Genomic DNA, 16221 nt, shown 5'->3' on the forward strand with positions numbered 1-16221 from the left:
ATCTTCATAAGGTGTTAGCAATGAAATGCAACACTGGAAGCCTTTAACAACTGTCTAGCACTTTCTTGAACCTAAACCTCCTAGATTTGAGGCAAGAACAAGACCCACTGTTCCACATGAAATAGCTAAACAAATAAGGTTTTTAACTAACTGTTTTAACTGTAAAAACCAGTGAGAAAGAGACATATATATATATAGAGAGAGAGAGAGAGAGAGAGCAAGAGAGCAAAAGAGAAAACAAATGAGAGAGCAAGAGTGCAAGAGAGAGAGAGGGAGAGAGAGAGAGAGGGAGAGAGAGAGAGAGAGAGAGAGAGAGAGAGAGAGGTGAGAGAGAGAGAGAGGTGAGAGAGAGAGAGAGAGAGAGAGAGAGAGAGAGAGAGAGAGAGAGGTGAGAGAGAGAGAGGTGAGAGAGAGAGAGAGAGAGGTGAGAGAGAGAGAGAGAGAGAGAGAGGTGAGAGAGAGAGAGAGAGAGAGAGAGAGAGAGAGAGAGAGAGAGAGAGAGAGAGAGAGAGAGAGCAAGAAAGAATGAAAACTATTTCCATTTCATCCAAGGACTACAACTTGCAGCATCACTGATGGACAATTTGTCAATGAGTAAGAGGATGAAGGTGAAGATTCTAATGTTATGATATGTATTCATGAATGTTCAGAAAAATCTTCTGTTCAAGAATCCCAGTTCAAGAATCTAACAAATGTAAATCTAAAAAAATCTAATCAAGAAAAGTTCAAGAATCTATGTATAATCATAAACATCTCTGTATAGGTGCACATTCAATTATGTAAATATTATTTTGCAAGATACAGCTGCTTATAATCACAAGTGAGAATAATTGGCTGTATATAAAACTTATTCTTGTTCACATCAGATCTGATATTTTAAGTAATTTGATTCTTAGTAACATGAAAACGATGTAATTTTTTCAATTCAGAGATGGATATGATGTAAGGAATAATACACATGAAATAAACCAACGGTGTCATCAAGAGAAACTTCTAACTTCTCTTAAGTAACCAACAGTAATGGAGAAATATAAATTGATAAATAAAGTTTTGATCAGCCACAGAATACCGAGTTGCCCAAACAGCCTTCAATAAGCTGCAGGCAATGTCTATCATGGCCAACTCTTGAACATAAATGTTGCCTAATTAATCCTATTACTATGGTTATCATTACTACTATCCCCTTCTTTGTATTTTCTTCTTATGAAGAGCCAATGCATGCTTTGACTCAGCCACCCCCTACAAGGAGGGAAGGGACACGAGTATATACATATCATCATCATTATTATTACTAATTTATATTTTTGAAAAACATTATTCTAAATATTATAGTTAGAAAAGGGACCAACGGTGGTGCCTGCTAGTAATGGTCCTACAAGGTGGACGTCAGAGAGAATCGTATCCTTGGACATCTTCAAACCCTGTCAACATTTTCACCTCCATCTGAAGGTGTAGTCCCATGAAGCTGACACTTTGTCTCTGAATTAGGCCTATGTTTTCTATCAGCTTTACATGTACTTCCACTGGTTGTCTGGTCTCCTCATGTTAAATAAGAAGAGCAGATAAATAGTGATTGCTCTCCTCCCATGAAGCTGACACTTTGTCTCTGAATTAGGCCTATGTTTTCTATCAGCTTTATATATGCTTCCACTGGTTGTCTGGTCTCCATGTTTAAGAAGAGCAGATAAATAGTGATTGCTCTCCTCCCATGAAGCTGACACTTTGTCTCTGAATTAGGCCTATGTTTTCTATCAGCTTTATATATGTTTCCACTGGTTGTCTGGTCTCCTCATGTTAAACAAGAAGAGCAGATAACTAGTGATTGCTCTCCTCCTTCTACTATTAAGATTGTGACAGAGAAACTGTCCCACACTACATTTGATCCAAATTAATTTTTCCTTGAAAATCTGTGTTGAAATTAGGGAGCAACTTGTATACTCCTATGTCTTGTATGCCATAACACTAAAGTATATCTGATAAAAAAAATTATCCTATCAATGAGGAATATTAATTGTGCAAAATGTAATTTCATGTTCAAATGCCATCTATGCAGTAGTAATGAAAATTATCGATATCATAAGTACTATTAGACCTTGCACAACATGACTTAACTGTGCGCAAAATTCACGTTTACACGAATAGGTCAAATATCCTAGCATTTGCCAAATATGACCATGATTCATGTTAGCACGATTTGAATAGCTTGCTGGGTCGTGTTGTGTGCCAGTGTCTGGAGAGGGTTCGGGAACCTGACCTATTCTTTCCCATAAGACTTATTATTCACCCAACATTAATTTTGTCCTGCATGACAGGCTAAGGAACTTAACACTTGCGTTGGGCAAGGTTTGACTGTGCAAGTAATAATGAAGCAGATAACCATGAATAACAAGCGATGTACATACATTTCCACATATCACAGGAAATCATAATTACTTGAATACTCTTATCAAAAACTTGAAATCAATAAAACCTTCCCACCATTACACTTGAGCTGCATATGGCATTGAAACATTGCTTCATAATTCTATATCAAATGGATTCACTACTGAATTTGAGCCCAAAAAATCTAGATCTAAAAATATTGGTCACAAACAACAGCAAATTATTTAAAGTGCCTTGTTATGTATAATAATGAAACCAAAATATCTAATCCCCACTTCTTCATACTAAATAAGACCAGATAAATCAACCTGTGCATTACTTCATGCAAAGTAGCCAACTAATTGCCTCAGTACAAGAAAAAAATAAATAAAAAATGGCTTCACTTGGATTTGCAATTGCATGTGAATAAAAACAATTATTGGTACTATACTAAAGTCCTTAAGTGTTGGAAAGCACCTTACCAAACACTATAGCTAAGTACAGAAATCAATTGCTGCAATCACTGACATTACCGAGGACAGGAGTGTGCGTTCCTTTATATGTGCACTACACCCTTAGAGTAACAAGAAACTCCCAGGGAGCATTTTACTGCAAAATTAAGAACAAAACTGTTTAACATATTTCAAAGTACTTTCTGGCTGCCATTATACTTTGGTCTGAGCATTTCTTCCTCTGATGGAAGCAGGTTTGGCAGTCCCCAATCTATGTGGAGATTTTCCTGTTCCACAAGTCTCCAATTGTCAACTCCTAATTTCAACTTTGTGAATAACCAGAAATTCCTCAAAACATACCGAATAAACAAGTTAGGATAGCTTTGTGATTTTCCTAGCATTAATTATCCAGTCAGTCACAACCAGGCCATGACTCGCAAAACAAAAAGGATGTCTATGCAGAGAAAACACCAAATCACTATGACTGAAATAAACCAGTATTTTCAAAAATACTGCATCTCCGGCAGTTATAAAACTGGTTGGGACCAATGACCTGTGCTTGTCCACTGTGGGCCCGAAAGATTTGATACTGAATAGCATCACCTAACCACCTATCTTCAAACCTAACACCTTGACCTTATGGAGATGCAGCCCTGAGGAGCTGACACTTCACCTCCAGCCTAGGCCCAACATTCCTCTCTCAACTTTTTTCGTACTATTTTACCTAAGGACTGACAACTGACAAACACTCCCCTCCTCCTCCTTTTAATCAGTACAATAAGGTCCCAGTTTACATCAGTTCTGTTCTTGAAATGTAACAGAAGTCTGATTTGTACATAACACAGCTTTTTGGAAAATTTTCACAGATTGTTTATTTTTAGACATGAACCTCTGACTATTGTTCTCCATCCATGGCATTATCAAGCATTCCACCTCAATCAACATACCTGATCTTCATTTAGTTATTGCAGTTGAAAGCTTTAACATGGTTTTTGAGTATGGGGGCTACAGTTGTATGACACGTTTCTAACACATGGCCAACCAGTGATGTCATTTCTCTCGTCCCTTAACTTAATTATGCCAATTTTTTCTTGCAATGGAAAGATTTTTGGTATATAGATACAAAATTAGGACAGGAATAACCCCAAGTTATAAAATTAAATCTATTTAGACCTGGACCTTATTGTAACACAGAACTGGGGAAGAGAGAAGGCTGGAGATAGGGGTGCAAGGATGAGAAAGGGTGGAGGAAGGGGGTTAAGCAGGGAGTGGTTACCTGTGAATGATATTTTGATGTAGCCCAAAGGGATTTCTCCTCATCTTTTCTTTCTCTGTATGAGGGAGATGGAAAGGTGGTGAGTCACCGATTAAGTGAGGCAGCCTTGCTGTGGATGTACTGTGTCTTGCTACATTACTTCTGACACAGGGCAGTGGGTGGGGTAAAGTGATGACCTGTCATCCATGTGGAGCTAAGATGAGAGGGAGGAAAGGGTGTTAGATAGGAGTGGAACAGGTGGGAGTGAAATGGGTGGAAGTAAGTTCATGCCTTTTGACTTCATTACCTCTCTTATAAAGGGAAAAAAGCCTTTGGTATGCATATATATATATATATATATATACATATATATGTCTGTGGAGGAAGGACGGGAGAGGACAGAAAATAGGGGTGAATAGAGAGGGGTTGTGTATAGATGATGCTATGATACATGAGGGGGTGTGGGTGGGTGGTGGGGAGGTATGTGTGAGAAGAAAATTGACGCAGCCCGAAGGGATTTCTCCCCCATCTTCTCCTTTTCTGCATGAGGGGACGGAGAGGGGGGAGGGGGTCACCGAATTTATGAAGTGGCCTTGCTGTGGATGCGCTGTGTCTTGCGACACTGCTTCTGACCCAGGGCAGTGGACAGGATGCAGGGATGACCCGTCATCCAGGAGGTGCCAAGATAAGAGGGAGGGAGGAGGGTGGAGGGGAGTGGAATATATAGGAAATGGAATGGGTGGGAGTGGTTTCTATGCCTTTTTCTTTGTGGCTACCCCCCATGTAGGGGGAAAAGCCTTTGGTATATGTATATGTATGTATGTATGTATATATATATATATATATATATATGTATATGTATATATATATATACATATATATATATATATATATATATACATATATATATATATACATATATGTATATATATATATATACATATATGTATATATATATATATATATGTATATATATATATATATACATATATATATATATATATATATACATATATATATATATATATACGTATATATATATATATAAATATATATACATATATATTTATATATATATAAATGTATATATACATATATGTATATATATAATATATATATATATATATATATGTATATTTATATATATATACATATATATATATACATATATAATATATATATATATATATATATATAATAAATATATATAATATATAACTATATATACATATAAATATATATATATACATATATATTTATGTATAAATATACTGTATATATGTATATATATGTATATATATTATATATTGTATATATATATACATACTTTCCACTCAAAAAAGTGTGAGAGAGGTCAAAGTTGAGAGTAATGTGGGCAAAAGTAAAGTGATGTGATATACAAGAAGTGATGAGGGTGGTGGGTTGGATGGGAGTGTGAAGGGAAAGAGGATGAAGGAAGTGGAGTTTTCACTCAATGCCAACATGTTTCTTTTCATAAATCAATCAACCAATCTGTTACCCTTATTTCTCTTCCAGAATACCTGCAGAAGACCTTATAAACATACAACCAATCAAAGACAAATGCTAATCAATTTAATCTTCTTCTGCCCTTCTTAATCCTCTCCTTTAATGACCTCTATGACTATCTCTTTGGCATTATACTGTCCTCAAAGATGGAGAAACTTATTTTCGGCGATGTATTTTAATAAAAAACGCCACATCAGGACAATATTTTGATAAGACTTCTTAGCAAGTGCCCTCTCTCCTACATGTATTATAATACAATACTCACATGACCTTATAAAGAATGATAAAACCAATGAATAAGTTCAAACCATTTCCAAAGTTGAAATCAGAATAAAGCCAAAATTTCAGGTATATGAATGAAATGAAGGAGGCATCATAGGAGATCCTGAACTACCTCTTGGAAAAAGACCATCACGACTGTTTCCACCACAGGAAGCTCTCAACTGAGGTGTCATGGCAAGAGAGTATTCTGAAGAATGATATGTTGATGGGTGGGTGGATACATACTTTGACTTGGCAACCCTCCTTACAAGGAGGAGAAAAGGCCTTCTGCTATATATTAAATCATTTTGTCTTTACTTTTTCAATAAAATGTCACAATTTGTTCTACTACAAGAGTATACTTTGCATACTGTATCACATAGATAAGGATATATTTATCATTTGACTAGTCATGAGATCTACCTATAAATGTAATGACAGAATACTTGAGGCCATTTACAGATCTACATTTCATTGCTTCTAAGTGCAATATGATAGAACTGGTATGTTTACTGAAACATGGGCCATTTTCATTATCATAACCAGCATGATACATTCCACATGTTCACTACTAAAGGCATCTTATGGTTATATATTGATGACAGCTTTTCTTCACTATACAAAACAGACACACATTTATAAACTACCACACAGCAATTTTTCTTTCTATCATTCATGGACACAATATACTATCTCTGAAAAATGACTAGCTACATTAATAATACTAGAACATTCACTGAAACATGACTAGTTTTATCTAGAAACAAGAAAAGAGCTGCCAAACTGAAGACATTTATCATGGCAAAATTAATTTGTACCACATTATGATCAGACCAGCGTTCAGCAATAGCTTCTTGTAGTTATCTAAGTGATTGTCCTGATGTACGGAATCAAAAACTATTTTCAGAATTAAGTTGAAAAAGTGTATAGGCATATCCTATTTCCTGGTTAACGTAAAGAAACTTCTACACCCATTATATCAAAGTCTGTGAAATTCTCTATCTTTCTATTGCTGAATCCTATGAGTAAGCCTATACAATGTCTAAACAAGTTCCTATTTGGAAAGGGGACTACCTCTGGTCAACAAGAAGAACACTTAAAACAATGACTGTTTAAATGACTTTAAGATTGAAATATTCAATTAAAAAAAGTTCACCATGTCACATAAGAACACAAAAGTTATGAACATACATGATGTAAAATGTATCAATTTTGGCATTAATGAATCACTCATTCTCCCCCTGCTTTGGAGACATTCTATGCACAAATGCCTGCCTACTCTTGAGGAGTTCCTCAACTGTACTGCCATCTTGACTGGATCTGCGACTGGAACTCAAACTCCCGGGAGCACTAATCAGATGGGACGGGAGGCTTGGACGAGGTCTCACGGTCTTAGGGTTTCTGGGCACAGCACGTTCTTGGTGTAGAGAGCTGTAACAAGGGGGAATTCTATTGAAAGTAGGATGATCTGACATGGTCATAACTGGTGGCAATGGTGATAATACTGGTGATGTTACTGGTGCACTCTGATTCTGCGACTTTAATTTGTTGATCTGGCAAATAAGTTGAACAAGATCATCTTCCATCTTGCTGACGGGAGAATGTGTGATATTATCAATTTCATCTTCCAGTTGGAACTCTTGTCCGTTGTTGTTATCGCTATCAAACTGGTCCTCATCCTGAGGACAGAAGGGATGGCTGGAAGTAAGTCTTCGTGCTGCCTGGGTAACCTTTGGACTGATTCCATAACGAACCCATCTTTCATTTTCTGGATTACCATTCAAATAATCATCACCTACACTACGAGGTCTTCCGTATCTCCTGATCTGATTTATTCTTTTAATTCGCATGTCGTCTTGATTTCGAGCACAATAATCTTGGAAAACCTTTAGAACCGAGTCACTATCATACTCGCTATACCTGACAGGCATACTCATAGGCCCTTCCAGGTTTGGAAGACAATGTTTAGGTGATTCAACTCCATTGGAGCCCTGCATTCCTGACACTGGTAAGCTTAACCGTGGAGTTTCTGATCCACTTCTACTCTGGGACAAAGGAGGCGATCTTACTCCTACTCTTGGTGGTCTGGAAACCCTTTCCAAAGTATTTGCCTTGGGCTGAGAGCTGAAACGCGGAATACCACTTTGGCCACTCAGCCTTGCATCTTTCCTGGAGTCACCACCCTTTACCTCTTCGCCTTTACGTGTCACTGAAGACGAGCGACTGGAAGGAGCAGAGCGAAGACGGCAGAGTGATGGAGCTCGACTTGATCTTGCAGAATTGGTTCTGAAATTATAATAAATTTAATTTCATTTCTTTTTCTTTTAAAACCATTGAATATAAAAAAAGGCAAGTACAAGGAAAAAGACAATCACTGAATGATTATTTTGTAGTTTTAGGTTGTAGTAAAATTAATTATCCCAAGATACTCAAAAAAAAAAATTAAGTATAACAAGACCAGGTTTGGACATTTGTTTTTTCCTTTCTGATCAATCACAAAAAGAGCTCTAGAAATTATGTTTATAATGCTTAGTCTACAAAAGCCTAGTTTAATGTAATATCTACTACACAATACTCCACAAAGATAGTTTCAAAATCATACATACATACATACATATACCAAGGCTTTTTCCCCCTTACAAGGGAGGTAGCCAAAAAGGGAAAGGCATAAAAACACTCCCACCCATTTCATCCCTACATACCCTCCACACCCCTCCCACCCTCCCTCTCATCTGAGCACCTCCTGGATGACGGGTCATCCCTGCACCCTGCCCACCGCCCTGGGTCAGAAGCAGTGTCGCAAGACACAGCACATCCACAGCAAGGCCGCTTCATTTAATCAGCGACCCCACCTCTCCGTCCCCCCTTGCATATAAGGAGAGGACGGGAAGAAATCCCTTCGGGCTGCGTCAAAATTTACTCACACATACTACCCCACCCCCCACCTCCCTGCCCATTCCTCCTCATGCAATCACAACATCATCCATATACAACCATTCTCCACTCACCTCTGTCTTCCGTCCTCTCCCTTCCTTCCTCAACAGACATTCCCCTCTTCCCCAAAGTTTCAAAATCATGTTAAAAGAAAATAATAATACATACATATACCAAGGGCTTTTTCCTGCTTACAAGGGAGATACCCAAAGTCAAAGGCTTAAATCTACTCTCACCCATTTCATCCCCACACACTCCACTCACATTTGCCATTCCTCCCTCCTTTTCTTGTCTCCTCCTGGATGATGGGTCATCCCTGCATCTTGCCCACTGCCTTGGGTCAGATGCAATCCAACAAGACACAGCACATCCACAGGAAGGCTTCATTTAATCGGCAATTACCCCCCCTCTCTGTCCCTTCATGCAGAAAGAAAGAAGACAGGGAGAAATGCCTTCAGGCAGCTTCAAATTATCATTCACACTCTCCCTAACCCCCCATCCCCCACCTACTCCCTTCAATGCATCACAGCATCATCCATACACAATGATTCTCCATTCACCCCTATCTTCTATCTTCTCCCTTCCTTCCTCAACAGACATCCTCCTATTTTCCAAAGCCCCTTCTACCCCATCCATCCATCTCATCCTTGGTCACCCACTCATGTTCACTCCATCCACCTTTGCCTTCCACATTTCTTTTAATAATGCTTCTTCACTCATTCTTTCATCAACCCTATCTCCCAACACCCTTTCCATCCCTGCTCTCCTCCTCATTTCTACAGCCTAGTATCCCCTATCATACTTCTCAGACATTTCATCTCAAACACATTTAAACTTTTCCTCTCTTATGTTCCATGTTTCTGTCCCATACAGTGCTGCCAGCACAATCACTCCTTCATACAACCTCCTCTTAGCATCCATTCCCAAAAACCTATTTCTCATTACACTTTTAATACCCCAAGGCATTTACTTGCTTCTTTCAATCTACATTCTACCTCTACCTCCACTCCTCCCTTTCCCGCCACATGTGCCCCCAAGTATCTAAAGCTATCCACTTCCTCGAGTCTCTCTCCCTTAATACTCACATCCAATTTGCTTCCATCATCTCCCCTTGTACATCTCATCACTATGCTTTTACCCACATTTATCTTCAACTTCCTTCTTTTGCACACCTTCCCAAACACCATCACTACCTTCTTTAATCCCTCCTCTGATCCTGTTACAAGCACAGTGTCATCAGCAAACACCTGCCTTACCTCCCATTTTTCTCCATTTCCTTTAATCATCTCCAATCCCTGGCCCATTACCCTTGCATATACTTCTTGCACCACCCATCCATGTACAAATTGAACAGCTATGGCAACATGATACATCCCTGGTGAAATCCCACCTTTACCTCGAACCATTCACTCTCTCCATTTCTAATTCTAACACAGGCTCTACTAATCTTGTAAAAACTTTTGACTGCTCTTAACAACTTTCCTACTATCCCATACATCTGCAATATCTCCCACAGTGCCTCCTTGTCTACCTTGTCATAAGCATTTCCAAATCCATAAAGACCCAAAAAACAGCCTTACCTTTTCCTAAAGCTTTCTACCTTACTACAAAAATCTGATCCATGCAACCCCTACCTGTCCTAAACCCACACTGTTCCTCACCAATTACTCCCTCTGTTCCTCTCTTAATCCTCTCAATCAAAATCCTCCCATAAGAGATGATGCAGCACGACACAGCACCTTCACATCAAGGCCCAACAGCTAAAGCTGGTTCACCCCCTACCAATTCATTACAAGGTGATCCTCCCTACCATCCACTTAGGAATTTACAGAGCACACAAGAAATCTTTTAGAGCCAGGTTGACTCCTCACCCATTTACAACAACTCTCCACTTACACCTATATCCTGCCTTTTCCCTTCTCTGCTCAATAGGCATTTCTCTTGCACCAATGCCCCCTTCACCTCAACCGTCCACATTTGAAGTTTCCTCCACTCACCTGTCTTCTACACTCTCTTTGCTAAGCTCTTTTCATTCACTCTTCCCACATACCTAAACTGTCCCAGTATTCTTTGATCAACACTATCTGCCTGCTCCATTTCCATCCATGCTTTGCCTCACCTCCACTTTTCTCTTGATATTCCTCGTAACCCAAACTGTATTTCTTGAACACTTCTCAAACACATTTCGGCTCTTTCTTTCCGACTCCTTCAAATTTCAAAACACACTTTATAATCTACACAAAATAAAACATTGAGAGTATTAACGGAATGCACCAAAACCACTCACATCTATTTCCATCCAACTTATCCTCAATTTTCAACACACCCCATGGGCAACATAATGAAATAAGAGAAGAGCCAAATCTAGAAAAGCATTAGGCATACACCACTTCAAACATTTCCTTTCAATGAATAAAGCATAAAAGAGGCAATTTCACCTAAAATATGAAAAAGACAATGTTAAGCAAGGAGTATTACCTGATCTTTTAAAGACGTCTGCTAGAACCGCCTCGTCCCTTCTTTGTGTTGCTTGCATTGTTAAAGAAAATTGTTAAGTGAAAGGTCATTAGTAGTAATACCAAGCAAACTATTAGCACATTAGTAAGATTAGTAATCATACTGTCTACATATCCTTATTCTAATGAGCCATGCTAATGAAAAGACATGCATTTGTTCCACTTTCATTGACAACTGGCATGGTATCCTTTAGTTCCTAATTCAGCTCATGTGTTCATTTAAGTTTTACAACCCTCAGGCCTTTGCCTTTCTGGATCCATTTTCATTTCTATCTTAAGATTTTTTTTTTTTGTGAGGAACTGTATTAACAGTATTTAAAAACTTTATGAAGATGACTTCTATGCTGTCCTATCCAGTTTAACCTCTTTGGTATAGTGACTTTGCTACACCTTTAAAAGGAGGAAGGCTTTTTGATAGGTATGTAGTAGGGAGATGTTTCTCAATTATCTAAACATCATTTGGCATTTGTCTACATAAAATCTGCAAATTGTCTTCCCTCTGTTGAATGAACTAAAACAAAACTTGTGAACTGCATCAGTGTCTCAAAAGAGCTTAATAATGGCAAGCAGAAATGCTAATCATTAAATAAAAAGATCCCTCACCCATGTGTCTAAATCTACCATAATCATTCATCCCTTCTCCTGACAAACATACCACCATCTCTGATTGAAAGTACTCACCGGGACTGCTGCGGAATATGTGCTGGACCAAGAAGGACAGGTTGTGCATTACGAGCGGCAGTGATGTTGCCTTGTGGGGACGTGACACAGGGTATGGCAAGGAGTCGATTTGGTGAATCGTTGAACATTTCGTTTGCAAAGCTACAGTTACTTAGACTCTCTCCACTTTCCTGTAAGTATATCAGAGGTTTGTTTTATAATCCCTTACTGGAATGTGCATATCACTTACAATCATTATCATTTAGCAACTAATTAACTGTATATGATGTGGATATATATTCTATGTGGGAGTAGATGGCAGGAAAATTACTATGATGAGAGGAAAAAGTGAAAGGGCTACAGAAAAAATAAAATACAAAGAGCATTGAAAGAGGTGAAAGTAGGTAAGGCACCTAGTTTAGATGGGTGTCGCATGGAGTGTCTGATCAATAAATCTACCCCTTGCACCAGTCTCTTGCAGGAGAACGATGGGTCCCAATAACTGGATACAGCCACTGGATGAGGGCCGAAGCCACTCAGGGAAGAAATAATATGTTGTCATCTTGGCATTGTTAGTAAGGGGCATTGTAGGAGGAGCTCAGTGTCTTCTGTGTGGTAGTTGTACCTAGGACCCTAGATGGAGTGTTTGATGGGGTGGAGAAACATTATAGTGGACTGGCTATTGAGAATGTTTAATGTGTGGCCAAAGGAGAGGAATATGCCAGAGGACTGGAGGAGTGTATGTGTAGTTCCACTATACAAAAGAAAAAGGGGCAGATGTATGGGAAGTTAGGATGGTTAACACATTTGCAGAGAAAAATACCAAACTAATGGACACTTACATGACCACTGGTAATGGAGTCATTAAGAGATGTTGGCAATTCTTGTAGGAACTGTTGACGCAACAACTCCACCTTCTCAGATTCAAACAATGCTCGCTGTGAAAAACATAAATATAAATCAATCAATCAGTCTCTTAACAGCTCTACACTAAAGTATCCATGATTTAAATTTTTACACTATTAACGGCCATAGCTATTCTACAAAGGATTACAAAGGTGGAGCATGCCGACAGGAGGCCTTTTGATCCATATCTAGGTTGGATGCGAAAAAAATCATAATAATAATAAATGAATAAATAAAAACTATAATAATGTAAATAACAAATAAAATACATAAATAAAAGCACAGGTATAGTAAATGATAACAACCAGGTAAATAGTAAATAATAACAAATTGACATATACATACATACATACATATACCAAGGCTTTTTCCCCCTTACAAGGGAGGTAGCCAAAAAGGAAAAGGCATAAATTCATTCCCACCCATTCCATCCCTGAATACACTCCACACCCCTCCACCCTCCCTCTTATCTTAGCACCTCCTGGATGACGGGTCATCCCTGCACCTTGTCCACTGCCCTGGGTCAGACACAGCACATCCACAGCAAGGCCGCTTCATTAAATCAGCGACCCCCCTCTCCGTCCCCCCATGCATAAAAGGAGAAGACGGGGAGAAATCCCTTTGGGCTGCATCAAATTTTGCTCACATATACCCCCGTCCGTTCCACCTCATGCATCACATCATCATCCATATACAACCATTCTCCATTCACCCCTGTCTTCTGTCCTCTCCCGTCCTTCCTCAATAGACATTCCCCTCTTCCCCAAAGCCCCCTTCACCCCATCCATCCACCTCATCCTAGGACGTCCCCTCATGTTCACTCCCTCCACATCTGCCTTCCAAACCTCTTTTACTAGTCTTTCTTCACTCGTTCTTTCAATGTGTCCAAACCATCCTAATACTCTTTCATCAACCCTATCTCCCAACTCCCTTTCCACCCCCGTTCTCCTCCTCATCTCCTCATTTCTCACTCTATCTAGCCTAGTAACCCCCATCATACTTCTCAGACACCTCATCTCAAACACATTCAAACTCCTTCTCTCTTCCTCTCTTATGTTCCATGTTTCTGCCCCATACAGTGCTGTTGGCACAATCACTCCTTCATATAGTCTCCTCTTAGCATCCATTCCCAAATGTCTATTCCTCATTACACTCTTCAATCCACCAAGGTATTTACTCGCTTCTCTCAATCTACATTCTACCTCCACCTTCACTCCACCTTTTCCTGCCACATTTGCACCCAAGTATCTAAAACTATCCACTTCCTCCAGTCGCTCTCCCTTAATGCTCACTTCCAGTCTACTGTCACTTTCACCCTTTGTACATTTCATCACCTTACTTTTACCCACATTCATCTTTAGCTTTTTTCTATCACATACTCTCCCAAACTCTGTCACCAACTTCCTCAATCCCTCCTCCGGTCTTGCCACAAGCGCAGTGTCGTCCGCAAACAACAGCTGGCTCACCTCCCACTTTTCTCCATTTTCTTTAACCATCTCCAATCCCTGACCCACTACCCTTGCATTTACCTCTCGCACTACCCCATCCATGTATAAGTTGAACAGCCAGGGCGACATAACGCATCCTTGACGAAGTCCCACCTTTACCTCGAACCACTCACTCTCTCTATTTCTAATCCTGACACAAGCTCTACTACTCTCATAAAAACTCTTGACAGCTCCTAGAAGCTTTCCTCCTATCCCATATATCTGCATAACCTCCCACAGTGCCTTTCTGTCTACCCTATTGTAAGCCTTTTCCAGATCCATAAAAGCCCAAAAAACATCTTTCCCCTTTCCTATAGCTTTCTCACATATTTGTCTTACCACAAAGATCTGATCTACACAACCTCTACCCGTCCTAAATCCACACTGTTCCTCACCAATTACTCCCTCTGTTCCTCTCCTAATCCTCTCAATCAAGATCCTCCCATAAGCCTTCCTAACTACACTTAACAAACTAATCCCTCTGAAACTACTACATTCACACTTGTCCCCTTTTCCCTTGTAAAGTGGAACTATACAGGCACTCCTCCAGTCCTCCGGCACTCTACCCTCTCTCCAGCAAACATTAAATAACCTCACCAGCCAGTCCACCATCATTGTACCTCCTTTTTTTTAGACATTCTGCATGGCATCCATCCAGACCAGGTGCCTTACCTGCTTTCATCATCTTAACAACTGCCTTCACTTCATCCTTCCTTATTTCTCCTCCATTTTCCTCACTCATCACGGTAATTTTCTTAGCATTTCCCACTGCAACTATCTTTCCCTCCCTATCCTCCTTCACATTTAGCAACTCTCTAAAATATTCTGCCCATCTTCCTCTTACTGCCTTCTCTTCCATTATCATCTCTCCATCTGCACCTTTTACCTTTTCTTCTCTACTTGATTCGCCCCCTCTTCCTCTCTTAATTTCTTTCCAAAACATCTTTTTATTACTTTCAAAATTTTCTGTCATACTCTTACCCCACTTCACATCTGCTCTCCTCTTTGCCTCCTTTACCTTTTGCTTTACTTCTCTTTTCTTTTCTTTGTACCTCTCATATGACTCCCTCATCCTATTTTGTAACCAATCTGTGAAAGCTTGCTTCTTCTCTTCTACAATGAGAATCAAACAGACAAATGATAACAAAACAAAAACAAATAATATAAAATAAATGATAATCATTACAGCATCTTGCTTAGGTGTTTATCTAAATGATTCTTAAAGCTTCAAACTGAACTACAATGCACTGCCTCTACAGGAAGTTTAAGTACTGATGGATCTTTGCCATAAAATCCCATATTTATCACATGATAAAATATATTAACAAGTCACCTTGAACAGCAGTAACAATATCTTCAGCTAAGAGAAGTGAATTCCAATACTTGTCATACACCTTTCCAACAAAAATGCTAAGTAATAAATATGTAGAGTGCATACATATAATATTGGCTTTTTCCCACTTACAAGGGAGATACCCTAAGTCAAAGGCATAAATCCACTCCCATTCCTCATCCTTCCCTCCCTCTTTTCTTGGCTCCTCCAGGATGACAGGGCATCCCTGTATCTTGCCCACTGTCCCAGGTCAAAATCAATGCAGCAAGACAGCACATCCACAGCAAGTCTGCTTTATTTAATCAGCTACCCCCCTCTATGTCCCCTCATGCAGAAAAGACAGGGAGAAATCCTTTCAAGCTGCATCAAAATATTATTCACACATACTCCCTTACCCTCCCTTCCCCTACTCACTTCCTTCCAAGCATCACAGCATCATCCACACACAACCATTATCCATTAACCCCTATTTTCTGTCTTATCCCTTCCTTCCTCAACTAACATTCCTCTCTACCCCAATGTCCCTTTT

General features: G+C 39.3%; 1 protein-coding gene across 7 annotated transcripts in view; it reads right to left on the minus strand.

Moving 5' to 3' along the window:
- Positions 1-16221, minus strand: part of LOC143024780 (afadin- and alpha-actinin-binding protein A-like) — a 41023-nt gene that overhangs the window by 8046 nt on the left and 16756 nt on the right. For 2 of the 7 annotated variants that reach the window (XM_076183942.1, XM_076183941.1), the window contains 3 exons: positions 12809-12904; positions 11988-12157; positions 5394-8142 (listed from right to left, as the gene is read on the minus strand). In XM_076183942.1, the coding sequence (XP_076040057.1) occupies positions 7083-8142; positions 11988-12157; positions 12809-12904 (1326 nt within the window). In that variant the 3' untranslated portion in view covers positions 5394-7082. Of the gene's footprint in view, positions 1-5393; positions 8143-11268; positions 11320-11987; positions 12158-12808; positions 12905-16221 lie in introns of those variants that run through there. The other 5 variants (XM_076183946.1, XM_076183945.1, XM_076183944.1 and 2 more) reach the window with 5 other exon arrangements.

The sequence above is a fragment of the Oratosquilla oratoria genome, chromosome 4, assembly GCF_046742065.1.
Source record: "Oratosquilla oratoria isolate Oo_2021 chromosome 4, ASM4674206v1, whole genome shotgun sequence".
Lineage (NCBI taxonomy): Eukaryota > Metazoa > Arthropoda > Malacostraca > Stomatopoda > Squillidae > Oratosquilla > Oratosquilla oratoria.